Source organism: Oryctolagus cuniculus, chromosome 13, assembly GCF_964237555.1.
Source record: "Oryctolagus cuniculus chromosome 13, mOryCun1.1, whole genome shotgun sequence".
Lineage (NCBI taxonomy): Eukaryota > Metazoa > Chordata > Mammalia > Lagomorpha > Leporidae > Oryctolagus > Oryctolagus cuniculus.
The window spans coordinates 100,088,842-100,115,766 of record NC_091444.1 but is presented as its reverse complement, the minus strand read 5'-3'; the positions used below and the strand labels follow the sequence as shown (position 1 = coordinate 100,115,766).

Below are 26,925 nucleotides of genomic sequence, written 5' to 3'. Positions count from 1 at the left end.
CTTTTTTTTTTTTTTTAAATGCTTTCGTGTTTTAGATAGGCAGTTTAGGGGGGAATGAACGTCACAGCTTGGCATTATATCCATTTCTGTAGGTTTGATAACAACCTATATTTGTTCAAATACAGTGAAAAGGCAGAGGAGAGTGAGTCTTTGAAACGAAAGTTTCTTTATAACTGATGTAGGCGGGTCTGGATCTGTGGTCTTAGATTTTCAGATTATCTAAGTAGACCTGGACTGGGGCTCAGATGTGTTGCTTTGCAGAGTGCAGTGGAGATGGAAGGGAAGAACGGGTGTGATTCTCTGTTGTCCATTTAGTTTTGGTTAAAACATTTTTGGAACCAGGAGTTGGGGTGTTTCAATAGCCCTAGATCGTGTGGTGGCTAAGTATACATTGGCATAACTGTCCTGTTTTGTAATTTTTTTAAAATTCTCATCGTTTTAGACAGCTGACACTTTCCCCTGATTTAGCAGATTTTTAACTCTGAATTGGCCACCTCCCCCGCTCCCAGAGTCTTGTGTATGGGGCTGGCCGTGCTAACACTGCTGGACTGTGGCTGAATGGCCGTGGGTAACTTTGCCTTAAAATCTGGGCCTGATTCGTGGATCACCAAGCTTCCCGTTGAGTCTTCCTAGTGTCTTCGTGTTCTGCGAATACCTAACACACGTTTAAACCAACATCATTGACTTAAAGAGAGCCGCTCCCCTTCTCTTGCCTTCCCCGAAGCTAAGCTGAAGCTGCGAGCCTGGAACTCCATTGCCTGCTCGCCTGATGCCCCAAGCAGGCACAACCCACAGGGCCATAGGGGACAGCAGCAGCTGCTGCTTGAGGCTGAGAGTCATACCTGCGCTGTGACACCAGGCCACATCCCGTTCTGCCCTTCCACAGTCACCCCCTGCCCTCCGGTCCCGCTGGCCCCAGCTGAGCCAAGGCTGCTTCTCCAGGGGGCTTTACTGCTCTCTTCCTTACTCATTCCATATGAGCCAGCAGATGGGAGCCCTGTCGTCTCTCTGCCTCTCCAGTAAATAAAATCAGGTAATTAAAAATTAAATGATAGTCATACTCCTTGAGTCGAGGCTTGTTACGGACTGTTTGGGCCTACTGCTCCGAATTCAGCCTGGATTTTCTGAGTCTTAGTTTTGACAAAAAAGAGAGGACAGTAGTAGATACAGAATCGATCTGGTATCTAAGTGGACTGTTCTCCGTGCCCTTGAAGAGTTCGGTGCGCGCGCTGCGGAGGGATTGAGTGCTTTGAATGAACACCTGGTGTCAGGCGGGTCTGTTCCGAGGAACACCATCTCATGTGGCAGCACTGGTATGCCACAGGGGGTCACATCCAGGGTGTGTCTTCATTATGTCTAAAACTGACAGTCTACCAGGAAGGGAAAGTCACTTATAATTATCTCAGTGAAAGGATTAGCATTCCTTTTTCTTTGGAAAAAAAATTCATGTATTTGAGAATTAGAGAGAGAGAGATGTCCTATGCACTGGTTCATTCCCCTGAATGTCCATGTCAGTCAGGGCTTGGCTAAGCTGAAGCTGGGAGCCGGGAACTCCATCCAGGTCTCCCACATGGGTGGCAGGGACCCAAGCACTTGAGCAGTCTCACCCACTGCCTCCCAGGGTGTGCGTTAGCAGGGCGCTTCCGTCCTCCTTCTGACTCTAGATTCTACTGTTCGTGTCTAGACCGAGCCAGGCTGGGAGATGCAATCAGTCTTTGTTCCTCTCCGATTCACACTTTTCCCCACCCAGTACCCGGAGCCTGTGGCTGCCTGTCCTTATTGTCTATTACAAAAGCCATTTTCCTGCCTCAAGGGTTTGCCGTGGGATAAACTCACGATTTGTAGCGTGTCTTTTGAATAACTTGGGCATGCTCACATATTTTAGCTTTGATTTTTGTTTAAAAGACACTGCCGTGGGTTTTAAGCAAAGTGAAGCATCTTTCAAAGCTTTGCAAAAATACCTCTCCCCCAGCCCCCCAGTCCTGTCACTGTTCTGTGTGGTTAGTACCCCTGCACCTGCTCTGCAGATTCACGCCTTTGTCACAGGGCTGTGAGGTCAGGTCTTCCTGTACCTATCCTGTAGCAGGCGGAATGGATGCACAGGGAACCCGTCCTGTAGCAGGCGGAATGGATGCACAGGGAACCCGTCCTGTAGCAGGCGGAACCCGTCCTGTAGCAGGCAGAATGGATGCACAGGGAACCCGTCCTGTAGCAGGTGGAACCCGTCCTGTAGCAGGCAGAATGGATGCACAGGGAACCCGTCCTGTAGCAGGCAGAATGGATGCACAGGGAACCCGTCCTGTAGCAGGCAGAATGGATGCACAGGGAACCCGTCCTGTAGCAGGCAGAATGGATGCATAGAGAGCTTTTCTCTTTTGGCCAGTTGCAGAACTGGCCTCTGTATCTGTGCCCATTGGCTCGGGTCTAAGCATCTACCCCAGAGCTGAGGCGGGTTTTTGGCGCCCCTACATGGGTGCCTCCTGGTGCCTCTCTGCTTCCCTCGGCTCCACCTTCGGGAAGTGCTCTGTGCAAGTTCTCAGAGCCCAGTCACCACCCTCTGCTTCCAACTTGGTAATATCTGCTGTGTTCCCCTCGTCCCGCCCTGGGCTCCCCAGCCTCGCACAGGGCGATCACTCACTGAGAGAGCAGCGAGGCTAGGAGAGGGGCAGGAGGACTTGCGAAGCCTGGCAGAACCCCCCGGAGTTGCCAGCTACCTGAGTGCACCCCCTTTGATGTGTTAGGTTGTGCTGAGCCCACCTGGGGCTTTGGGGCCAGCCTGTCACTGTGATCCGTAATTTCAAGGGTCCAGGAAGGAGTGGACTGTGACAGCAGTGGCACAGTCATCAGGAAGCTGATTAACTGGAGCGTTAGCGTGAGGGTGCTTGGATAGGATTTCACTTCAGGGAACAGCAAGCAGCAAGTCCCCTGTGGCCAGGGCAGAGTTGGAGGGAAGGTTCTGAACTATGCCGCTGGAAAAGAGTCTGCATCAGATTGTGACCCCCAAGCCTAATTTTGAAGATGCTAAAAGTGGAGTCTATCCTGTCAGAAGCACAGGGGTGTAGAACAGGAGTGCAAGGAGTTGTCTCCTGTCACTTGGGATTTTTTTACCCAGATAAGACATGGAGAACGACTGGATGCAGATCCTGCAGATGCGTGCAGGTGTTGGCACAGCTGGTAAACCTCCAAGTGGAGCTCCTGCATCCCATGTCCTTGAGTCCCCACTCCACTCCCGATTCCAGCTTCCAGCTAATGGCGCACGCTGGGCGGCTTCGGTGGAGTTCCCAGCTCCTGGGCTCAGCGTGACCTAGCCCTGGCTGTTGCAGGCATTTAGGGAGTGAACCTGCAGATGGAAGAACTCTCTCTGCATATCTCTGTTTCTCTTCCTGCCTTTCAAATAAAGATGCGTACATACATGAATGAATAAATAAATTAAAAATAGGTCCTGCAGATGGCCCTCTTGGACCTTAGAATTAGTGAGTGAATGAATAGTGGTGAATTTCTGGATCAAGGAGAATGCAAGCTTCAGGTTTTCATGTGGCCAAGAATTTATGACCTCCCTGGATTATTCATTTTTCCCTTCTCCCAACCTTCTTCTCTTTAAATTTTTGAGTTTTTAAAAAGTTTTATTTATTTAAGAAGGAGAGACAGAGAGATCTTCCATCTGCTGGTTCACTCCCCAAATGCTTGCAACAGCCAGGTCTGGGCCAGCTGAATCCAGCAGTTCTAAACTCAACCCAGTCTCTCCCATGAGTGGCAAGGACCCAACTACTTGAACCGTCGACCTGCTGTCTCCCAGGAAGCTGTGAGTCGGGAATGGAGCTGGGGCTTGGAGCCAGGCACTCTGATGCAGGACTGGCCATCCCAAGCAATGTAGCTTAACCACAGCACCAAATGCCAGCCCCTCCTCCCTGCCTGGCTCTCAGCAGGTGAATGATTACTCCACAGGGGAGTAGTAACCACGTCCCCCTCCCCCCAACACTCCCTCCCTGACCTGCCCTCTCCCTCCCTGGGACAAGAGTCAGCTACTGCGTTCCCACCCCAAGTGGTCCCCTGCCTGCCCACCTGCTGAGGGAGCAGCTCTCTAGCAAACGCCCCCCACCCTGCATCACCAGAATTTCTCCCCGTAGTGCACCCTGGCCGTTTGCACACAAATTTGCTACTGGTGGTTTTTTTCATCTCCAGAAAGTGTCTTCCCCCTGCTTCCTTTACAACCAGCAGTTTTCTCTTCCTGAGAGTTGGCTGTGGTCGCCGTCTCCCACGTGTCTCTTCCCATTTTCAGTTTTCTCGGCCAAAGTTGAAGCCCTTGGTGGAGTCTCAGTGCTCACGGGGCTTGCTTCGTTCATGGCATTAACGCTGTGGATCGTTCGTTCTTCCTCGACACCCCTGGTTTCTGGCTCATCGCCATCCTGGTCCTTCCCTCAGTGGCTGTGTGTCTCCTCCTCTCTTCTGCCTCTCCAACCCTGAGACTCCTCTGCTGTCTGCACCACGCACTCGGGCAGTCTCAGGGCTTTAAACGCCATGCATATGCCAGCCTCCCTCCCCCCCCCCCCCAGCAGTCACACCGTCAGCCCACCCTGCCCCGGTGAGCTCCTGACTCCCAAGTCTCCCTGCCCACTGCATCCCTGCTGGTACCCAGGAGGTAGGAGGGCACCCAGTAAGTTTATGGAAGATAGAATTCGAGGCCAGTGCCGTGGCTCACTAGGTAATCCTCCGCCTGCGGCGTTGTCACCCCGGGTTCTATTCCCGGTCAGGGTACTGGACTCTGTCCCAGTTGCTCCTCTTCCAGGCCAGCTCTCTGCTGTGGCTCGGGAGTGCAGTGGAGGATGGCCCAAGTGCTTGGGCCCTGCACCCATGTGGGAGACCAGGAGGAAGCACCTGGCTCCTGCCATCGCATCAGCAGTGTGCTGGCTGCAGCGGCCACTTGGGGGGTGAACCAACGGAAAAAGGAAGACCTTTCTCTAATAAAAAAAGAAGAAGAAAAAAAAAAAAGAATTCAAAGGTGAGTTCATTTCAATAAAAAAAAAAAAAAATTGAAATCCCTGGCTAGTTTGCTCCTACCACCATTTTTATGAACTCTTTGAAGACTCTCTGTAGTCATGGCTTTAAAACATGTTCACACCAAAATAAACTGATCTTTCAATATTGTTTTGCACCCTCGTGTTTTAAATTCCCCGTGTCTAAAACAACTTCCCCATTACAGTTGATGATAACTTAAAAAATAGCCTTGAAGAAGTGTTTGATGCCCGTCTGTTTTGCATAGGCCTGTTCCGTCCGACAAGATTTCCTGTTTCATTCTGCTCTCCCAGTCGGTGCAGAGTTTGAATATTTCTCCCAGGGTTCAGCAACTGCTACCTGGGGCCAGGCAGCCATCCCCTCCTGCTGGCTGGGTTTGCCACTCCGACCCTGGCACCTGCTTCTCTGTCTCTGCCATGGGCTCCCTGCCATGTAGGCTCCGTTCAGCAGCCTGACCTCTAAGTCAGACCTCATCCCTCCTTTACGCAAAACCCTGCAGTGGCCTTTTCTCTGTGAAACAGAAGCAGAGGAGGGCGCTGTGGTGCAGTGGTTAAGGCACTGCTGGAGAGGATGCCTGCATCCCGTACCCGAGTGCCGGGTTCCGGTCCTGGCCCCTTCTCTTCCACCTGGCTCCCTGTTGAAACGCACCCTGGGAAGCAGGAGGCGATGTCCCAAGTGCTTGAGTCCCTGCCACCCCTGTGGGTGACCTGGATGGAGACCTGGGTTTCTGGCTTGGGCCCTGGCCCAGCTCCACCTGTTGTGAGCATTTGGAGAATGAACCAGCAATGGCAGCTCTCTCTCTCTCTCTCTCTCTGCCTTTTGGATAAAATGAAAATAAATAAGTAAAATGTTTAAGAAATAAAAGTGAAAATCCGCCCAGGATTAGTGCAGGCCCCGTCCTCTCTCACAGCCTCTCCCTGCCTCTCCGTCTGTTTCAGACACAGTAGGTTCCTGCCCTTCTTCACATACCCCAGCTTTCCCTGTCTCACAGGTTGGTTGGTTTGTGTCTAATGTAGTCTGATCCCTCTGCCTGAAATGCTTGTCCATTGTATCCCCAAGTGGCAACTCTGCCTTCTTCTGCTCTCTGCTCACGCGTCCCTGGCTCCTTGTGGTCCACCCTGAACACCTGACTTGGCTAGGTTGGTGGCGCCCGGTTGTCTGTAATCCACCTCACACAGGGCTGTGTGGTCTTTCTCTGATCGCTCTTGTCACTTACTGCGTAGTGTACCTGGGATGCTTATCATCTGTCTTTGCTGCGGAAGACAAGAGTAAAGATTTTTTTTTTTTTAAACAGGCAGAGTTACAGAGAGAAAGGTTTTCCTTCCATTGATTCACCCCCCAAATGGCCACTACGGCCGGAACTGCACTGATCCGAAGCCAGGAGCCAGGTGCTTCTTCCTGGTCCCCTATGCGGGTACAGGGGCCTAAGGACCTGGGCCATCCTCCACTGCCTTCCCGGGCCACAGCAGAGAGCTGGACTGGACTAGAAGAGGGGCAACCGGACTAGAACCCAGCGCCCATATGGGATGCTGGCGCTGCAGGCAGAGGATTAACCAAGTGAGCCACGGCGCTGGCGCCGGGTAAAGATCTTTGTCTCTGGTTCACTGGTGGATCCTCAACCCCTTGAACAATGTCTGGTGAGAAGAACTCCCAGTGGCCAGGAAATGCTGTGTTGAGTGAATGGTTATGCCACCAAGTGACCGCTGGCCTTATCAGCATGACCGGTACTGGCTATTGGCAAGTTTCCTTGTTTCCTAAGTCCATAGGAGGAAAGTTCTGTGCTCTGCTCAACTTGCTTTAATCGTTTGCTAGATGAAGCATTGCTTTGTGTGTTAATGTCGTCTGCCTTTCCCCCCTAATTATGTTCCATTGCCCATTTTTCTGGGGTTTCTTTTATCTTCCAGTGTGCTTCATAGCAATTGCTTGCTTGTTACAAACAATTTTTAGCAGTTTCCAACCTGAAAATCTTATTTGTTATAAAATCTATCAAATGTTGCAAAGTCCATTGTCATGCTAGGCAGAGCTATTTTTTTTTTTTTTAAACTCCAACATGCTATAAATATCTGATAAAATCTTCTGGTGTGATCCAGCTATAACCCTAGGTTTGGCATTTAGTTTTTCCTCTGTAGGTAGCCCTTGAGATTCTGGGGTAGAAGATTGAAGCCGTGTGGCATTACGAGAGGAGGCATCAGGCAGAGCGGAGTTCAGGCACTGAGTAAACCACCCACGGGCTTGCTGCACATCATCCTGGAAATGGGGTCTGTGACAGCACCTGCGTGGGGCACTGAGTGAGTCAGAACCTGTGAAGTCCATACCGAGGCGAGGTCTTCAAAAAGTTTATGGAAATTGCATAATGTGGAGAAAAAAAAAACAACAAAGCTTTCTCGTGCCAAAGCAAGCATCTTTTCGTTCCATTTTGCACAAACTTTTTGAAGTGCCCTGGTATATGCTATAGCTAAGTATTAATTATGATTAACAATGCTAACTAGGCATTGCTACTGATAATAATTATTACTAAGTATTGTTTTAGGGCGCTTTATCAGGCTGTGGTAGGAGGGCTAGATTAAAGGCAGGGTGGGATGGGAAGAGGCATTGTTTTTAATAACTGGATTTATTAGGCCAGGTGAAAATTCTTGGAGCCCCGACTATGTCAGTGAAACTTACCCACAGTTACAAGTGCTGTGCTATATCCCAGGGGGTTGAGTAATTTTATTAAAAGGTGATGAAATCTTATTAATCCAAAATGACAACCCTTTGTAATTATCTTCATTTTTTTTTTTAAAGAAACACTCTTTAAAAAAAAAATACTTACTTGAAAGGCAGACAAAGAAAGAGAGAGAGAGAGAGAAAGAAAACACTAGTTCCTTCCTCCGCCTTTGCGGTCTCTTTGGACCCTCAATGGCTCACATGATGCCCCCAGTGTTGGTGAGGTTGGAGTCTCTCTCTCTCCAGCATTTGCTGATTCAAATGCCAGTGTCCTCCAGAAACACTCTCACAGACATGCCCCCCAAAATAATGTTTTCCTGGCAATCTGGGCATCTCTTAGCCCAGGCAGGTTGACTTGTAAAATTAACCCTCACAGGAGTGCTATTGAACTTGGAACCTCAGCCTAATTAATGCCTCCCAGCTGAGTTGTCGGGATCCAGGCCGGGAACACCTAAGAACGGGCAGGCACTGTGAATAGAAGCCTTTGGTGTAGTCGTGTTTGCCCTTCACTGATCACTGTTAAGTATTTTTTTCATTGTGCCCCCAATTCCAGCCACCCTGAAGCAATGGCAGGAAGACAATATCCTTCCCCGCGAGAGATAAGAGGCACCTCACATCCACACACGTCACACACACATGCACACATGCACACACATGTGTGAGCACACACGCACAGCAGATTGAGCCGGTTACCATTTCATTGCCTCTTATCCGCAAATCCGCACTTTGCCTGCTCTGTGCCCTTTTCGCTGCAGGCACGGTGCTAAGGCCCGTCAGTAGAGGGCGCTGGAGGACAGTGCAGGACTGGCAGTCCACGTGCTGCGTGGGGGTGCGGCCATAGTCACCTGCCTTGAACGTGAGTGCCATCCTGGGGACAGATTCCCAGCACATCCCGGAGCGTCCAGGGTCTGACTTCCTAGATCTGATCGCCCGCACCCTGGAGGGTGCCGGGTGGTGATGGAGCAGCTCTGACTCGGGGGCCCAGCCGTCTGGTGAGCTGCAGACACCCCCACTACGGAGCCCCGAGTCCCAGCCCCTCTTCCAGGGCTGCTTCCTCCCTGGGTGCTGTCCTGCTGCCTGGGTGTTGGTAAACCGTCACTTACATTAAACTTTCCCCATCCTAGTTACTGCCTCACTCCCATCTTCAGATTGGACAGTGGCTGGTGTGCGAACATGCAAAGCAGAAACTAGGTGCTGAGTGTTACAGACATTCGATGCACTAAAAATATGTGGATTTACATAATGATGATGATGATTCTCATGATTTTTTAAAAGAGATTATTTATTGATTTGAAAGGCACATATAAAAAGAGAGAGAAGAGAGGGAGATCTTCCATCTGCTGGTTCACTCCCCGAATGGCCACAACGGCCAGCACTGGGCCAGGCCAAAGCAGGAGCCTGGAACTCCATCCAGGTCTCCCACAGCGGTGTCAAAGGCCTAAATACTTGGGCCACCTTCCACTGCCTGCCCATCCACATTAGCAGTGAGCTGGATTGGAAGTGGAGCAGCGGGGGTGGGAACGTTGGCACTCGCAGGGGATGCTGGCATCACAGGCAGCAGCGTCACCTGCTATACCACGGCGCTGTGGCCCAGCTTCCGTGGCTGTTGCTGGATTTCCCACTCACGTGGCCTCCAACCTCAAGTGGTCCCTTCTGGGCCCTGCTTTCCTCCTTTGAATTCCAAGTTCAGCATTTTCTGCCTTGCCTTGGTTGCATCCCGTGCATCGTAATCAGGCTGGCCCTCAGCATATTTTGGTTTTGCCGAGTTGCTACCTTTTTTCTCAGGATAGGAGATGCACAAATTTGGGGCCGGCATTTGTGAAAAATGTAAATAAAATGGTTGTGTGAACCGTGCAGATGGGGGCCAAAACAAATACTGTCATGACTGTATTTTCCCTCGGAGGTAAAAGCATGTTTTCCTAATGCAATTGTAACCAGATGTTTTCAGGAAGCATGAGCATTTTATCAATGAGATGTTTGAATTTTGAATTAAGCAATTAAGAAATCATTGATTGGATGTCTTTCAATGGGAGCTTCCATATCTGTGTGTTTACTTGGAAGAAAATGTGTTTTAGATATTTTTCTGGGAAAACAGGAGAACCTCATGTTTTGGACTGCTCTCTCTCTGTCTCTGTCTCTGTGTGTGTGTATGTATGTGTGTGTGTATGTGTGTGTGTGTGTCTGGTGTCTTCCCAGACTGTGGGGTCTCTGGGGGCCGAGGGAGTCCTGCCTTCTACACTTGGCTGTGTCCCCAGTGACCAGCACAGTTCTCCAAGTACATTCCTCAGCCTCTGTGGTTGCTGATTCTTAGGCACGTGGCCTGCGCAGGTTTCCCCGGCCTGCATCACATGTAATGGACAGAAACCTGTGGCCCTGGGTGCTGTAGGCTGAGGAGCCCAAGGTGGGAGGGGCCAGCAGCTGGCAAAACTTCCTGGTCACGTCACCCCCATTGGACGGAGCAAGCGAGGGGGTACAGAATGGCAGTGAGAGTGATCTATCTCGCTCTTCAGTAAGGAGCCCACTCCTGAGATAACTGACCCACTTCTGAGACAACCAACCCATTCCTGAGATAACCAACCTGTCCTGGAGATAATTAACCCACTTCTGAGATAACCAACCTGTTCCTGAGATAACTAACCCCCTCCTGAGATAACTGACCCACTCCTGAAATAACTAACCCATGCCCAAGATAACCAACCCATTCCTGAGATAAGCTGTTCCTGAGATAACTAATCTACTCCTGAGATAACCAACCCATTCCTGAGATAACTAACTCATACCTGCAATAACTAACCCACTCCTGAGATAACTGACTCACTCTGAGGATAACTGACCCACTCCTGAGATACTAATCCACCCTTGAGATAACCAACCCACTCCTGAGGTAACTAACCCATTCCCAAGATAACCAACCCATACCTGAGATCAACAACCTGTTCCTGAGATAACTAATCTACTCCTGAGATAACCAACCCATTCCTGAGATAACTCATACCTGCAATAACTAACCCACTCCTGAGATAACTGACTCACTCTGAGGATAACTGACCCACTCCTGAGATACTAATCCACCCTTGAGATAACCAACCCACTCCTGAGGTAACTAACCCATTCCCAAGATAACCAACCCATACCTGAGATCAACAACCTGTTCCTGAGATAACTAATCCACTCCTGAGATAACCAATCCATTCCTGAGATAACTAACTCATACCTTCAATAACCAACCCACTCCTGAGGAAACTGATCCATTCTTGGGATAACTGACCCACTCCTAGGATAACTCACTCACTCCTATGTCTCTGGCTTAATCCTTTTTTTTTTTTTTTTTTTTTTTTTAAGATTTATTTATTTGAAAGGCAGAGAGAGAGAGAGAGATCTTCCATCCCTTCTCCATTCTTGAAGACAGAGCCTTCAGGGCCATTACCTTCCCGTGGGTCCCACCTGCCTGCACTGTTGTGTTAGGAATGCAGTTTCTAACACGTGGACTTTAGGGGATGCGTTCAGACCCTGGCCCAACCCTAACCCCCCAGTTGCTCCTCCTTCTCCGCAGCCTCTGCTGACGATACGGCCCTCCTTTGCAGGATTTGAGCCCCTTGCCTCTGCAGCAGTGGTTACTGGTGCACCTGCCTGTGCTGGCCTTCCCTGCCGTCCACGCTCCAAGGACAGGCGCCAGGGCTGCTGTGTCTTAGGTCGCGAGCCCTGAACAGTGTTTGATCATGGCTGCCGCACCTGCTTGGGGAAATGAATTCTTCACCAGCTTGAATGGCTACAGGATGCTGGGGAACTGAGTATGTTTAGGTCAAAATTTAGAAAATAAACCCTGCCACCTAAACTCCTGTTACTTGTATTCTGAATCTCTAGGACCAAAACTATTTGGATTTCATGGTATAATTTGCTATTGGAACTGTAGAAATTGAATCCCAGGAGCGTTTGCAAACACGTGTCACAACCCAGACACATTTTATGAATGGGCTAGGGAGTTTTTTTAAGGGCCTCCCAGATCTCTTTGAAGTGGCTGTCTGGTTACCTTCATGGAGACTGCACACACCTCTGGCCTGGGAGCTCCTGTATCTGTGTCGAACCGCAGGTTGGCACTGTCCTGTGTCTTCCGGCTTCAGTCATGGTTACCAACGCGGTAGCTAATGGGAGGAACTGCTCTTGTCCCCAGGGTGCCACATTGTGGCAAAGAAATTAGAACTGCATCAAGGTAGCAAAAAAGCTGGTAACTTAGGTTCATGAGCTTCAGGTGCTAGAAAAAAAAAATCAATAAAAATCAATTAAAACCCATGCAGGAAATTTGTCTGGAAAAGTTGCATTTGAAAGGTAAGTTCATTTTGTCACAAAACTATTGGAAGCTGTGCATCGTTTTTTTCTTGAAGACCCCTTGTGGCCGTGGGTACCCTTGTAATATGGCTTATCCCCACAAACCTTAAGCAGTACTTGGGTAGAGTTAACACTTTCCATATGTAAAACACTAGGGTGGCTTATTTCTTAGTGTGCCAGCGTACCCAGTTGGAATGTATAGTTAAGCTGTTGTGTTGACTTTGAACCTTTCTGTTGATTTGGCGTGTTTGTTATAGTGGAAGCAGTATTAAGGAAAAGGACAGCACAACTTTCCACTGGTGCCAGCCATGGTGCTAAACGCTGCCATGTGTGTATTCCATTGGGTTCTCACAACAGCTGTATTTATCGCAGTTCTTTCTTCTGGGTCAGTAGATAGTTCTGATTCGCACGCTGTTGTAAGAAACAACCCAGAGAGAGCCCACGTAGCCCGTACCCATCTCCTCCAGCACTGACGTCTTAGTGGGCTCCAGTAGAAAGCACCATAAGTAGGAAGCTGTCATTGGGCCAGGCCTCTGTGGTTTGGATGTGGCGTGTGTTGGAACTCCCAACCACGTTGCAGCCATGCTGGGGGGTGGGATCCAGCAGGGGGTGATTAGCTCATGGGAGCGCCCCCTCCCCCCCCATAAATGGATCCATGCTGTTAGCATAGGAGTGGGCTGCGCACTGTGAGAGCAGCCTTGCTGTCAAAGTCAGTTCTGCCACTTTGTGCTTGCTGGCCCTTGCTGGCTTTCTAGCCCTTCTGCCTCTGCCATGGAATAACACAGGACAGTGGCCCTGAAAAGATGCCAGCCCCTCGGTGTGACTTCCCGACTTCCAGAGCTGTGAGCCGAATGGGCTTCTATTGCCTGTAACTTACCTGTTCTGGGATATTCTGTTGTAGCAACCTATTGTGGACCAACGCATGGCCCTCATTCAGATTTCATCAGTGTTCTGTGTGCTCATTTGTGTGGGTGCATGTGTGTTTGTATATTTACATTTTTTTTAAAAGATTTATTTATTTGAAAGAGTTAAGAGAGGGAGGGAGGGAGGGAGAGAGAGAGAGAGAGAGAGGTCTTCCATCTGCTGGTTCACTTCCCACATGGCACAACAGCCAGGGCTGAGCCAGACCGAAGCCAGGAGCCAGGAGCTTCTTCCAGGCCTTTCATGCGGGTGGTAGGGGCTCAAGCCCTTGGGCCATCTTCTGCTGCTTTTCCCAGGCTCATTAGTAGGGAGATGGATCAGAAGTGGAGCAGCCAAGTCTCCAACTAGCACCCATATGGGATGACAGCATCACAGGCCGTGTCTTTACCTGCTACAGCATAACTCCGGCCCTGTGTAGTTAAAGTTCTGTGCAGTTTTACCGCCTGTGCAGGTTACCATTGCTTTTCAAACACACGAGGGAAACAAGCGTAGGTAAGTTATTTGCAGTGCTCTCTGTATGCGTGGAGCTGAGGTTTGAATAATAGTAATAATTAATAACAGCGTCTGAAACTCACCAGGTTGTACATATTGAGAAATTACCCTTCCCGGTTGCCCCTCTTCCAGGCCAGCTCTCTGCTGTGGCCAGGGAGTGCAGTGGAAGATGGCCCAAGTGCTTGGGCCCTGCACCCCATGGGAGACCAGGAGAAGCACCCGGCTCCTGGCTTCGGATCAGCGCGGTGCGCCAGCCGCAGCGCGCCAGCCACGGCGGCCATTGGAGGGTGAACCAACAGAAAAAGGAAGACCTTTCTCTCTGTCTCTCTCTCTGTCACTGTCCACTCTGCCTGTCAAAATAAATAAATAAATAAATAAATAAATAAAAGAGAAATTACCCTTTGGTACTATACTTTTAATCCTTCCAACATTCCTCTTTGTAAAATTTTTTTTTTTTTGAGTGGGGGGGTGCACTAAATATAGTCCCTAAGGAATGTTTGAATTTAATCAAAAATTAAATCCTTCCAACAAGGATTTCATGTAAATTGTTTCACAGTTGAATTAGTATCTTTAATTAAAGTCACATATTGCCAAGGAATAGGTCATTATTTTTACAGCTCCTGGAGTCAGCAACAAAATACTGAAATTCCACCCCCCTCCACCTCCTTTTTTCTTTCTCTTTCTTTCTTTTTTACATAATTTCACGTTTTGAACCTTTGACCTTAGCCAACTGATCTTGGTGATTGTTGATTACTTTTCTATTTATATAAAAATATAATGAGAGCTGTATGATTACAGATTGAGTTAGGTCGAGATAGCTTAAAAATAGTTTTATTAAGTTATAAATGAGAGTGCGTATAGGCAGAATGCCAGGTTTGGAAGGGGATAAGTGAAAGCCACCGAAGATTGGGAGAAGTTTGTTTTTTGTAGAGTGGTTTTTTTTTTTTTTTTTGAGTTGGGGGGCACTAAATACAGTCCCTAAGGAATGTTTGAATTTATTCAAATTTCCCAAGTAACCTATCTGATTTTCAAAGTGGTACCTCAGTGTGTCTGATGGTGAATGCCCACTGATTAGCAGAATATTATAATGCTTCAGGAAGATCATAGACCAATCAGCAGCCCGTAAGTTACCATTCCTTGCTCGTTAAATATCTTGTAAAGCTGTCTCTCGGATGCACAGCACCACTTATTCAGATAAAAATAACAGCAGTGCCGTGTGCTGAGATCCCTGGAGGTCCTGCTGTTTTTGTAGACGGCAGACAGAAATAAAAGGAATTTTGTCCTTTTTACCTCCTGTAATCCCAGTGGAAAATGAAACATGTGCTACGAGTTGATGCTGACTCCTGCCAGGTCCCCTCCCTAAAGAGTCTCGGGCGAGCCCTGTTGCAACACGCCTTGGACAGAAGTCTGCCGGCCTCTGATGGAGATGGATGGTTTAGGTAGCGCGCTACCGAGGAACACTGCACTACTGTGTACCCCAGGGCGCTTCGAGGAGCGGGGAGGGGCGCCTCCTGTCACTTGCATCTGTTACCTTAACTCTTTCAGGGGTGTGAGATCAACTTGCCAGACTTTGAAATTGCCCTGCCCCGCCCCACTCAGAGCGCCAGCACCATGTGGGTTGATTTCATCTGACTGGGTAGAACTTTGGCTGTTCCACCGTGCAGATGTTCTCCGAGCCATGTGTTATAGGAACACAATTTGTCCTGGGAACTACAAAGCCGTTTTTCATGGGCCACTCGATCGCTTTTCTGCTCTTCTAAGGAAGTTTTTCCTATTCGTGACTCACTGCACTCTCTGGCTAAGGCGGAGAGAAATGTAATAACAATCAGGGAAAGGAATGTGCGCGCTTTTCTTCCTTCTCGAAAACCTGTGCACGCTTTCTGTCTTGGTTATGTAAACTCGGACGACCTAGCATGCCGACAACAGTGGAAGGTAAAAGACTGGTCCCTGAACGCACACGTCTCTGGAATCTGAAAAATCAAGAAAGCCCCCCTCGCTTCTTGGGGAGAAGCGTTTTGCTCTTACGGCTCAGAGCACAAGTCCAGGAGGGAGGGCGGGTTCCAGCCGGCACTGCCACACACCTTCAGCGAAATTAATGAGATCACCCTGAGCTGACGCTCTGTTTTATTTTCATTTTATAGGTCTGTGTGAGCTGTTGGCTGCTCTAGCAGCACAGCTGCAGCCACATGTGGACAGCCAGGAAGACCTGACCTTCCTCTGGGACATGTTTGGTGAAAAAAGCCTGCATTCACTGGTCAAGGTAAACCCTGCCCATGTCAAGTTCTCTTTGCAAAAAAAAAAAAAAAAAAAAAAAGGCATATGGAAAAATGTTTTGCACGCCATGTAGTAAACCAGAGATCGAATTGTTGCTCCCTGCAAAAACAAGACAGCCTCTTTCCATTTCACTGACAGGCGTGGAAATTGTTAAAGATTCTACCAAAAATACCTAGATGATTTCACTTAATGGGGGTGATCCGGCTGTGCCTACTAATACAGCAAACATGTGGTTGCTTTTGTTTAGGAAAAGCCTATGAAATAGTAGCAGGAAGGCTTACACTCCTCGAAGGTCAGCATTCACGAGCTGGAATTTAACTTAAATAAATAAATGTTCACCGTCCAAACGAGCAGGAATATATTTTCTGAGGTCAAGAATGGCAGCAGTTCAGTAGCCACATTCATTTAAAATAATTTCCTTTAACAAAGTCAACTGAAATTCTAGTAAGCTGTTCCCTTCCCCTGGCACAACTCCACCGAAAATGGTATTTTGTAGATAAATAACACCGAGGCGAAGTATGAATAAAAACCGTTTTTGGAGACAGTGGTAGGAAAGCATCACGGCTTGAAAATGATCAGCCACCAGGAACCAGATCCGGGCGCAACGCTGGGAGTCATCAGGCCTCTTAAAATAGGAAACCGAGAGCGAGAAGCTCACTGGAAAATAGGCCACTCTTGCTTCTGGAAATATGAATTGCATTTCTCTCGTTTCGCTCGGGCTGAAAGGAATCGAGAGTCTTTCCTGTGTCCGTAGGAGGTGAAAACCTCTGCCCCTGTGTTCCTCCGGCCCATAATTAATTAGCCGAATTTGTTGTGGTTGCCTGTCACCACACGAGGCCTTTCCTGGAGGTGCAGCGTTTCAAAGTGAGCGAGTTTGGAGTTGCTGATTGCTTCTCAGAATGGAATAGTTCTGTTTTTTTTTTTTTTTCTTTTGTTTTTGTTTTTTTTTTTTTTCCTTGCTACATTTTCTGAAATTTGTGTGACAATTCTCTAGGAGTGAAAGTGTCCACATGTGACATTTTCCTAGCGCAATACATGGAAAGACAAGAATGTTCATTTATTTGTTTTTCCTTAACAACAGAATTGCCAGGGTGCCGTGTGTCATGAGTGAATTTTAGGTTGTGAGCTGCTCTCTGGGTATTGGTTGGGCATGGTCTCAGGATTGTAACTGATGATGCTTACGACTTGGTGAGGCCGTCCCAAAAAATAATCCTGTGAAGATTGGAAGTACACCAGCTAGGGACCTATTTCTATTGATTTGATCTTTTGATAGGAGGAATAAAACATATTTGAATTGCTGTTATCATCCTGTAATCATCAAGTAAACATGCCCCCAAATGACGGATGCTTCCTCATTAGTATTTAGCCACAGCATAGTTGCTATCTCAGTTTTCTGACCTGGAAAGTGGAAGTCATAATGCCCATTACCAAGGTTGCGTCCAAGTTTCAAATAAAGACCTCAGTTCTTCCATGGTCGTGTAGCTTAAGCAAAATTTAAGCAGTATTAAGTGTTGAGGAGAAAGTGACACGGCTTAAAGATGTACAAAAACTACAGAAATGGTTGTTATTTTTTGTTTAAAGAGTGAAACTGGTGCGTGAAAACAGTTCTTAGTTACACCGGCTGTCGGGTTTAAGCGTAGGCTGTTTTCCAAAGTACATGTCAGTGATAGGTGGGTGGGGGGCATACAGGAGGGTGGTGGTGTCCAGTTTCTTAAACACGATGAAGCAGACCACTCGATGTTGTCAGTACTAACACAGTACTAACGCAGTCTGAATGTTTTCCTCTAGTTACAAGAAAGTGTCCTTTTGCAGTTGTTTTTATGACATTCCTCTAGTGCACTCTGGCCTGCCATCGGACGCAGACTTCCAGTCCTATTTGTTTCAACTGCATAAAGTCTGAATGCATCCAGGAAGCACACTCCTGGGGTTGCAGCTCTAAACCACCCAGCTGTGTTCCAGGCGCCTCTGCTTAAGGCTGGCAGGGTAGACCTTCCACCTTTCTGCGTGAATCTTTGGAAAAGACTTGGCTTTTAGGCTCTTTTGCCTGCACTTGCAGCTGTGATGTAGAACTGGGTGGACGCAGTGTGCCCCTTTTATTCTCACATGCACCTTCCGTAGCCCTTGTGTTTTGTGTTTATATACAACAAATTGTAAATCACCACACAGTCTGAAATACTTTTGTTGTAACGCGACATACACATAAGAAGAGGCGATTGGGTACGACTGACAGTCGGCGTGACAGGGACAGGTGCGGCCCAGTGCCTCCGCCCAGGAGCCACTCTCCGGCAGGAACCCCGCAGGATAAGACAGTGTCTATGGAAAGAAATAGTTACCCTATAGGATGTCAGCTGGGGATATTTTTTAAAAGAAAAAGGTTCAGATGAGCAGTTGAAGAGTAATAAAGACTTTGAGCATGAGATTTTAGAGGTATCAGGAGGAAGGCAGCACTGAGAAAAGAGAAGAACAGACAATCGATGGAAATACACACATTTACAGGGGTGGCAAGACGAGGATATTAAAATCTTCATGACCTGGTGACTAGGATAGCCTGCCCATGATGAGTGAGACCTGTGTTTCTGACCCAGCTTCTGCAAATCTGCAGGCCCACGATGCATATAATTGTGTCCTTTTTTTTTAAGGTTTATTTATTTATTTGAAAGAGAGAGAGAGAGAGAGAGGTCTTCTATCCAGTGGTTCACTTCCCAAATGGCTCCAATGGCTAGAGCTGTGCCGATACAAAGCCAGGAGCCAGGAGCCTCTTCCAGGTCTCCCACGTGGGTGCAGGGGCCCAAGGACTTGGGCCGTCTTCCACTGCTTCCCAGGCCATAGCAGAGAGCTGGATCAGAAGTGGAGCAGCCGGGACTCTAGCTGGCACTCATATGGGATGCTGGATCTGCAGTACCAGGATGCACTCCACCACAGTACCGGCCCCTAAAATTGTGTTTTAACCACATTTCTTGACTTCCTCTCTACTTGTGTTTTTCCCTGATGAGATTTCCTAGTTTAAATTTTCTTTTTCTCGGTTATGTTATGAGTCTGATTATACATGGATTTCAAAAAATTTTTATGGCAAATTAAACTTACCTTTTAATTCTGTTTTTCCATGACCCTTTTAATTAATTCCGCTCGTGTTTTTGTGATCTTGTTTAAATTTATTTTACAGCAAGATGTGGCATAAAGACATGCTTAAATATTGTATTTCTTTTAAATAACAGTGCTAGTTCTGTTTGCTCAAGAAGTTTTTGTTCCTAACTCACAACTGTGTTGGAGTTCTAGGATAAGACTGTGAAATTGTTAGGACGTGTTAAACAGTTGCGTCTCTTCCTCTGTTTTTTTTACGTAGTCTTATATCTGTTTGAGGGTAGAAGGAAGAAAACGCATCAATCTGAATTTTATCTTTTTGGAGATTTTGAAGCATTTCCACAAACACAAGTTGCTATTTTGGAGAAAAATTTTTTCTAGTATGGTTGAATTAGTATGTGTGTTTCTGTGATGCAAGTCTTAAAGGGCTAAGGGTGAATACTCAGCTAGATTCTTTTTTTTTTTTTTTTTAACAGGCAGAGTGGACAGTGAGAGAGAGACAGAGAGAAAGGTCTTCCTTTTGCTGTTGGTTCACCCTCCAATGGCTGCCGCGGCCAGCGCGCTGCGGCCGGCGCACCGTGCTGATCCAATGGCAGGAGCCACGTGCTTCTCCTGGTCTCCCATGGGGTGCAGGGCCCAAGCACTTGGGCCATCCTCCACTGCACTCCCGGGCCACAGCAGAGGGCTGGCCTGGAAGAGGGGCAACCGGGACAGAATCCGGCGCCCCAACCAGGACTAGAACCCAGTGTGCCGGTGCCGCAAGGCGGAGGATTAGCCTAGTGAGCCGCGGTGCCGGCCTCAGCTAGACTCTTATAACATTGGATCATGGCTTTAACTTTCATCATTGCTTGATTGATTTGTGTGCTATTTGCTGAGTCCTTACTCTGTACTGTACGGATCCCTAGGACTCAGATGTCCACCGTGGCAGGTGCAGTCCCTGGCCTTGTGTAGTCTCCACTCCAGTTTCCCAGAGGGGTTACCCACAAGAGGTGAGCTACTCCATAATAGATCATGCTTAGGGCTTTCTTTTTCTAAGAGGTACAAGGTGCCCAACCGGCTCAACAACTGGTCCCAGCGAGCGGCCCATGGCAGCTTTGGTGTCTTTGGCTTGAACTTGCCATGTTGAATGGGAGTTGCTCATTCATGGACATTCATGGGAGCGGTTGGGGATGGGGGAGATAGGGCAGGCCAGGGTGAGCCCAGTCCCTCCCGTGGAGGCTGGCAGCTTCTGTGGCTGGTGTGTGAAGTGAGGAAGGCCATGGGCAGCACAGTGTGGCAGGAAGGGTGAGCAGAGGCCAGTTTTTGAATGGCTTGTGAACCACATAGGGTGCGTAGACTTAATCCTAAAACAGTGGGCACCATTGCATTGAAAGGCATAAAGCAGCAGAGTGAAGGTAGCAGATTTTTCTTGTGGAAGTCCATCGGCCAGCTGTCTCCAGTAGGGGGCATGAGATGTCCAGGTCAGAGATGATGGTGGCAAAATGTTGGGAGTGGGGAGTGGATTTGGACTTGGGAGAGGGGGCCTGGTCTTCAGCCTGGGCTCACCAGCCTGTGTGCTGGTTATGAGCGTGTTGAAACTCCTCCTGCTGTGACACCCAGCCAGTGTATAAGCCTGGCTACTGGGGGTCAGGAAAAGGGATCCAGGAGATCTCCAGAAGCTGCAAGATCCAGGTACTAGATCTTACCTATGCAAACTCTCTTCAGAGGAGACGAAAGGTGATTTTAGTTTTCCTTATGTTGATTGGTTGTTTGGAGCATGAGCCAATATCCCACCAGATAATACCAATCTTGAACGGAGCCTAATTATGTCCTAGGTTAGAGATACTGGACCTGGGAGTAAGGCTGCCAGGTAAAATACAGGAAAACATCCAGTTAAATTTGAATTTCCGATACATAATGAGTATGATATTGATGTTTTCATTTGGGAAACCCAGCCACTCCGTTAGGGATAGTCATCAACATTTAGGTGGAAACAGATTTGTCAAGTTATAATTGAGTCAACCCATTTAAAGCATCCAATTCAGTGGGCTTTAGTATATGAGAGTTGTGTGGCCATTACCACGATTTGAATGTTTTTATTACCTCCTTGCTGACCCCTGCCAAGCCCTGTGTCCTCTTTAATCCCAGCCCCGAGCAGCCTTGGATCTTCTCTCTGCATTGACAGAGACGGGTCACATGTGTGCTTCACTGACTGGCTGCCATCATTTAGCCTGCTGTTTTCAAAGTCCACCCATATGCTAGCCCGCACCAGTGCACCGTTCTTTTTTGCGGCCACATAGTACCGTGTGTTGTACCGAGTTCTGTTTACGCTTTTAGTCATTGAAGCACACGCAGGCTGTGTCCCCTGAGGCTGTTACGAATTACTGTTGCACAGAACCTCTGTGTGCACATTTTTGTTCCTAGTTTTCGGTTCTCTAGTGTATGTATCAGGGAGTGGAACAGCCGAGTCAACTGATAAATCCATGCTTCATGTTTAAGAACCTGCCCAACTCTTTCCCAGAGATGCTACTCTGATTTGTTTTTCCATCTGCGGGGTATGACGGTTCTGATTTCTCTGCATCCTCACCGACATATTTTTAAAGTTCATTTATTTTTATTTGAAAGGCAGAGTGTCACACACACACACACACACACACACGAATCTTCCATCCACTGGTTCATTCCCCAAATGACCACAATGGCCAGAACTGGACCAGGAAGAGCTCAGGAACTCCATCTGGGTCTCATACGTGGATGGCAGAGACCCAAGTACTTGGGCCATTATCTGCTGCTTCCCAAGCACATTAGTAGGAAGCTAAGTGGAGGTGGGACTCCATCCCAGGCACTCTGATATGTGGTATTCCCCCCAGCAATGGCTTAACCATTGCACCACAGTGCCTGTCTGTACCGCATATGTGTGTGTTTATACACACACACACACACACACACACATATTTAAGATTTATTTATTTATTTGAAAGGTGTGGGGTCCCGGAAGGTCTTCTATCCACTGGTTCACTTCCCAAATGGCTGCATTGGGCAGAGCTGTGCCAGTCTGAAGCCAAGAGCTGCTTCTGGGACTCCCACATGGGTGCAGGAGCCCAAGCACTTGGGTCATCTTCCCTGCTTTCCCAGGCCATTAGCAGAGAGCTGGATCAGAAGTGGAGCAGCCGGAATTCAAACTGGTGCCCATATGGGATGCCAGCATTACGGGCAGTGGTTTTACCTGCTACACCACAGTGCCAGCCCCGCACCAGATATTTTTATCTGAGTTTTTTATTCCACCTACCTTAGTGGGTACGTAGTGACATTGTGATTTTGACTTATATTTTCCAGATGACTGGATGATGCAAGTCATCTTTTCATGGTTATCGGCTTCTTGTGCATCTTTGGAGAAATGTGTGTTGGATTCCTTGTCAGTTTTTCCCCATTAGATTCTTTTTAGTGAACAGACTTTCACTTTTTAGAATGGTTTTAAATTTACAGAAAAGTGAAGCAGGTGGCATATACAGCTTCCAGAATATTCCTTCTGCCCCAGTTCCCCTTATTATTAACCTCCTGCATTAGTGTGTTATGTGCATAATTAATGAACCAATATTGATCTCATTATTGCGTGAACTTGGAGTTCACTCTGGGCAGTTCTGTGGGTTTTGACAAATGCGTAGTTGTGTGTCTACCATTGTGGTGTCATACAGAATAGTTTCATTTCCCTACAAACTCCCTCTACTTTCCCATCCCCTCTCTCCACCTTGGCAACACTGATCTTTATAGTGTTTGAACTGTCTTGTCTTTTGCAGAAGTCACATAGTTGCAGTCAAGTGCAGATAGCAGGTAACCTTTTTCAAATGGGCTTTTGTCACTTAGAAATATGTATTTAAGGTGCCAACTAGTCTTTGTAGGGCTTCAATCCCTCCTTGCCTAGCTGAGTAGTCTTCCATTCTAGGTATGTGTCACAGTGTGTTTCATCATTCACCTGTGGAAGGTCATGTTCATTGCTTCCAGTTTTGAGCACTTACAGATGAGGCTCCTGTAAACATTTGTGTGCAGGCTTTTGTGTGGCTGTAGGTTTTCAACTCTTTGGGGTAGGTACCAAGGAGCAGGATTGTTAGGTCCTATTTGGGTCATGTGGTAAGAATGACTTTCTAAGAAACTTCCAAATTGTCTTCTGAAGTGACCCTTAGCATTTTCACTCACACCACTAAGGAATGTGAGCTCCTATTGAGTGATGAAACACTTTAAATTGTTTTTTTAAAAGATGTGAGTATTGTGCCTTCGTTGAAATGTTTGCATATGAATAGCCTGTTGTTCTAAAATCAGTTGTTGAGAAGGCCATTATTTTTCCATTAAATTGCCTTTCCTCTTCAAAAGTCAGCTGATTTTATTTGCTTGGGTCAGTTTCTGGGTGCTCTTTTACATGCCATTACTGATTTCTCTCTTCTTTCACCTTTTCTATGCTGTATTGATTACTGAGGCTTTAAATTAAATCTTCAGTTAGGGTGGTGTCAGTCCTCTGACTTTTTTCTTCTGTATTGTGCTGACTCATGTGAGTCTTTTGTCTTTTTTTTTTTTTAACATTTTATTTGTTTACTTGAAAGACTTACAGAGAGGCAGAAGCAGAGAGAGAGAGAGAGAGAGAGAGAGAGAGGTCTTCCATCCACTGATTCACTCCCCAAATGGCCGCAACAGCTGGAGCTGTGCCAAACGGAATCTAGGAACTAGAAGCTTCCTCTGGGTCTCCCATGTGGGTGCAGGGGCCCAAGGACTTGGGCCACCTTTTACTGCTTTCCCAGGCCATAGCAGAGAGTTGGATCGGAAGTGGAGCAGCTGGGACTCAAACCAGAGCCCACATGGGATGCCAGCACTGTAGGTGGTGGCTTCACCCATCATGCCTCAGCGCCAGCACCCTTTCACTTTTTCATAGAAACTTTAGAATCCATTTGCCATTTTCACAAAATAACTTCCTGGGATTTTTATTAGGTTTGCGTATTTTTAAGATCAATTAGGAATAGTTGGCTTCTTAACGATATTGTGCATTCCTGTCCATGAACATGGTATATCTCTCAATTGAGATCTTTGGTTTTTTTAAAACCACAGTTTTGTATTTTCTTATTTATATTTTGCACATATTTTGTTAGATTTATACTTAGATATTTCTTTATTTTGAACACTGTAGCTTGGAAATGATATTATATTTTTAATTTCTGATTTCAGTTGTTCAGTGCTGGTATACAGGAAAGCAGTTGACTTTTGTATATTAACCTTGTATCCTGCATTCTTGCTATAATAGTTTTTTAGTGTCCAGAGTTTTCTTCTTGTTTGGGATTTTTCTATAGAGTCGATCACATCATGTGTAAACAAAAATAGCTGTATTCTTTCTTGGTCCGTATGTCTTTTGTTTATTTTCATTGTCTTATCACATCAGCCAGGACTCTACGATGTTGAATAGCAGTGGGGGAGGCTATTCTTGCCTTGTTACCAATCACAGAGGAAAATGATCTAGTTTCTAATCAGTAGTGCTATGTTAGCTGTAGATAACCTGTACATATTCTTTACCAAGTTGAGGGAGTTCTTTCTGTCATTAGTTTGCTGAGGTTTTGTTTTTAAAATCATGAATGGGTATTGAATGTTTTTGGTAAGTACTGATATGATCATATGATTTTACTTTTTCAATGTTGCTGTTATGGATTACATTAATTCTTGAGGTTGAGCCAGCCTTTGCAAACTTGTAATACATCACACTTAATTAATCCTATACATTGCTGGATTTTATTTGCTAATGTTTTATTGGGGATCTTTGCATCTGCTTATACAAGAGTCTGTGGCTTTGCTTCCTTATAATGTCTTTGTCTGATTTTGACAGTAGAGTAATACTGGCCTTGTTAGGAAAATGGCTCAGTTTTATCTATGGTGCGATCTACACCCTGACAACCATCCTAGGTTCTAGACCCCACCACCATTGCTGGAAGCCAGGTGGCCACATGGCTCAACCACCCCTGTCAAGCTCCACCCCCATCCTAATGGGATTTGCTGCTCCTGCTTCCCTGCCCACCCTCTGGCGAAGTTTTAAAAGGACCTGTTCCTGAACACGTGGCTCTCTCTCTTACAGTCTCTCTGCTCTCTCTTGGCTTCTCTCTCGAGCCCCTCTCCTCTCCTTTCCCTCTCTCGGCTGCTCTCTGCTCTCTCTCTTCTCTCCTTGCTAACTCCTCTCCTCTCTGTCTCTCTCTCTCTTACACTCTCCTTTCTCTTTTTCCTTCCTCGCCCCTTCCCTCCGGTCTGCAGGTTTTCCCCAATAAACCCTTTCCTTTACTCCAGTGTCTGGTGTGTTTTGTGGCGGCCTTACATTAGTGCCGAAACCCAGGACCTTACGGGCCTCACAGGATAAGCTAGGAAGTGTACTCTTTGTTTGATTAACTTTTTTTTCTCCCTAACAGAGATAGTAGAGAATTGATAAAATTTATTCCTTACATGTTTTCTAGAATTCATCAGGGAAACCGTCTAGGTCTGGTGCTTATTGTTTTAGAAATCTATTAATTTTTGGTTCAGGTTCTTTAACAGATACTAGTATAGACTTATTCAGATTTTTAAATTTCTCAATTTTCAAATTTGAGAATTATTCATAATAATGCTTTGTTATGCTTTTATTGTCTGTGATGGTTCCTCTGTCATTATTGGTGTTAGTAATTCCTTTCTTCTCTCCTTTTGCTTGACTATCCTGGTTGTAGATTTATCAATTTATTGATTTTTAAAAGAAACAGCTTATGATTTTGCTGTGTTCCTGTTTTCTTCCTCTCTTTCTTGTTTTAGTGTCATTGAGTTCTGCTCTAATTTTATTATCTTTTCTGTTTACTCTTCTTTCTGTGGTTTCCAAAGCTGGAGGGTTAGATGATCAGTTTTAGATTTTCGTGTTTTTAATATCTGCATTCAGTGATATAAATTTCCCTCTAACCACTGCCTTTGCAACATTCCGTAAATCTTGATGTTACATTTTCATTTAGGTCAAAATATTCTTCAGTTCTTTGGAAACCAGCATTGTGGAGCAGGGGATAGAGCCACTGCCTGTGACACTGGCATCCTATATGAGCACTAAATTGAGTCCCAGCTGCTTAACTTCTGATCCAGCTCCCTGCTAGTGCTCCTGGGAAAGCAGTAGAAGATGGCCCAAGTGCTTGGGCCACTGCTGCTCACCTGGGAGACCCGGATGGAGCCCCTGGCTCCTGGCTTTGGCCTAGCTCAGTCTTGGCCATTGCAGCCATTTGGGTAGTGAACTAGCGGATGGACGGTCTCTCCCTCTCTCTGTAACTCTAACTTTCAAATAAAAGACATAAATATTTCACCCATGTGCTGTTTAGAATCATTGTTTACTCTCTAAATGCTTGGAGATGTCTCCTGCTGTGTTTCTGAGAGTGTGTACTGTATGATTTCCATTTTTTTTTAAAGATTTAGGTTGTGATTTATAGCCCAAGGTGTTACCTAGTTTGGTGAGTATTCCATGTGAACTTGAAAAGAATGCATATACTGCTATTATGAGAGTAAGTTTCGTAAGTGTTAGTCAGATGGGGTTGATTGATGATGGTGTTACGTTCAGCCATAGCCTTACCGATTTTTCTCCCTGCCGGATCTGTTATTTGCCTATGGAGGAGTGTTAGAGTTTCTGAGCACAGGTTGAGTGCCCCTTATGCGAAGTGCTTGGGACCCAGAGGCGTTTAAGATTCTGCATCTCTGTGAATTGTTTGCAGAGGCTTCCCTGGTTGGACATCTCTAATATGAAATCCAAAATGCTTTGAAATCTGAAACTTGTTGAGTGCCATGTCAGATTGTTGTACTTGGTGTGCTCAGCCTGTATGGTGATGGATTTGTTCATTGGTCCTTGCAGTTTTATTAGTTTTGCTTCATGTATTTTAATGTTCTATTGTTAGGTGCATACACAGTAAAGATGGCTGTGTCTTCTTGGAGAATAATCTTGGAGAACTGACTGTAATCATTATGTAATGCCTTTCTGTGTTCTGTATTTTTGATAATCTTCATTTTGAGTCTCCTGAAATACACACACACACACACACACACACATACACGCTTCTGCTTTCTTTTGGTTAGTATTATTGTGGTTTATCTTTCTCCTTCCTTTTTCTTTTT

At 46.6% G+C, this 26,925-nt stretch overlaps 1 protein-coding gene across 5 annotated transcripts in view; it reads left to right on the top strand.

Moving 5' to 3' along the window:
* MPP7 (MAGUK p55 scaffold protein 7) overlaps positions 1 to 26,925 on the top strand; it is a 270,834-nt gene that overhangs the window by 75,670 nt on the left and 168,239 nt on the right. For all 5 annotated transcript variants that reach the window (XR_011381720.1, XR_011381719.1, XM_070056057.1 and 2 more), the window contains exon 3: positions 15,600 to 15,718. Coding sequence is in view for 3 of the 5 variants with exons in the window: in XM_070056057.1 (XP_069912158.1) it covers positions 15,600 to 15,718 (119 nt within the window). In the remaining 2 variants the exon portion in view is untranslated. The remainder of the gene's footprint in view (positions 1 to 15,599; positions 15,719 to 26,925) is intronic.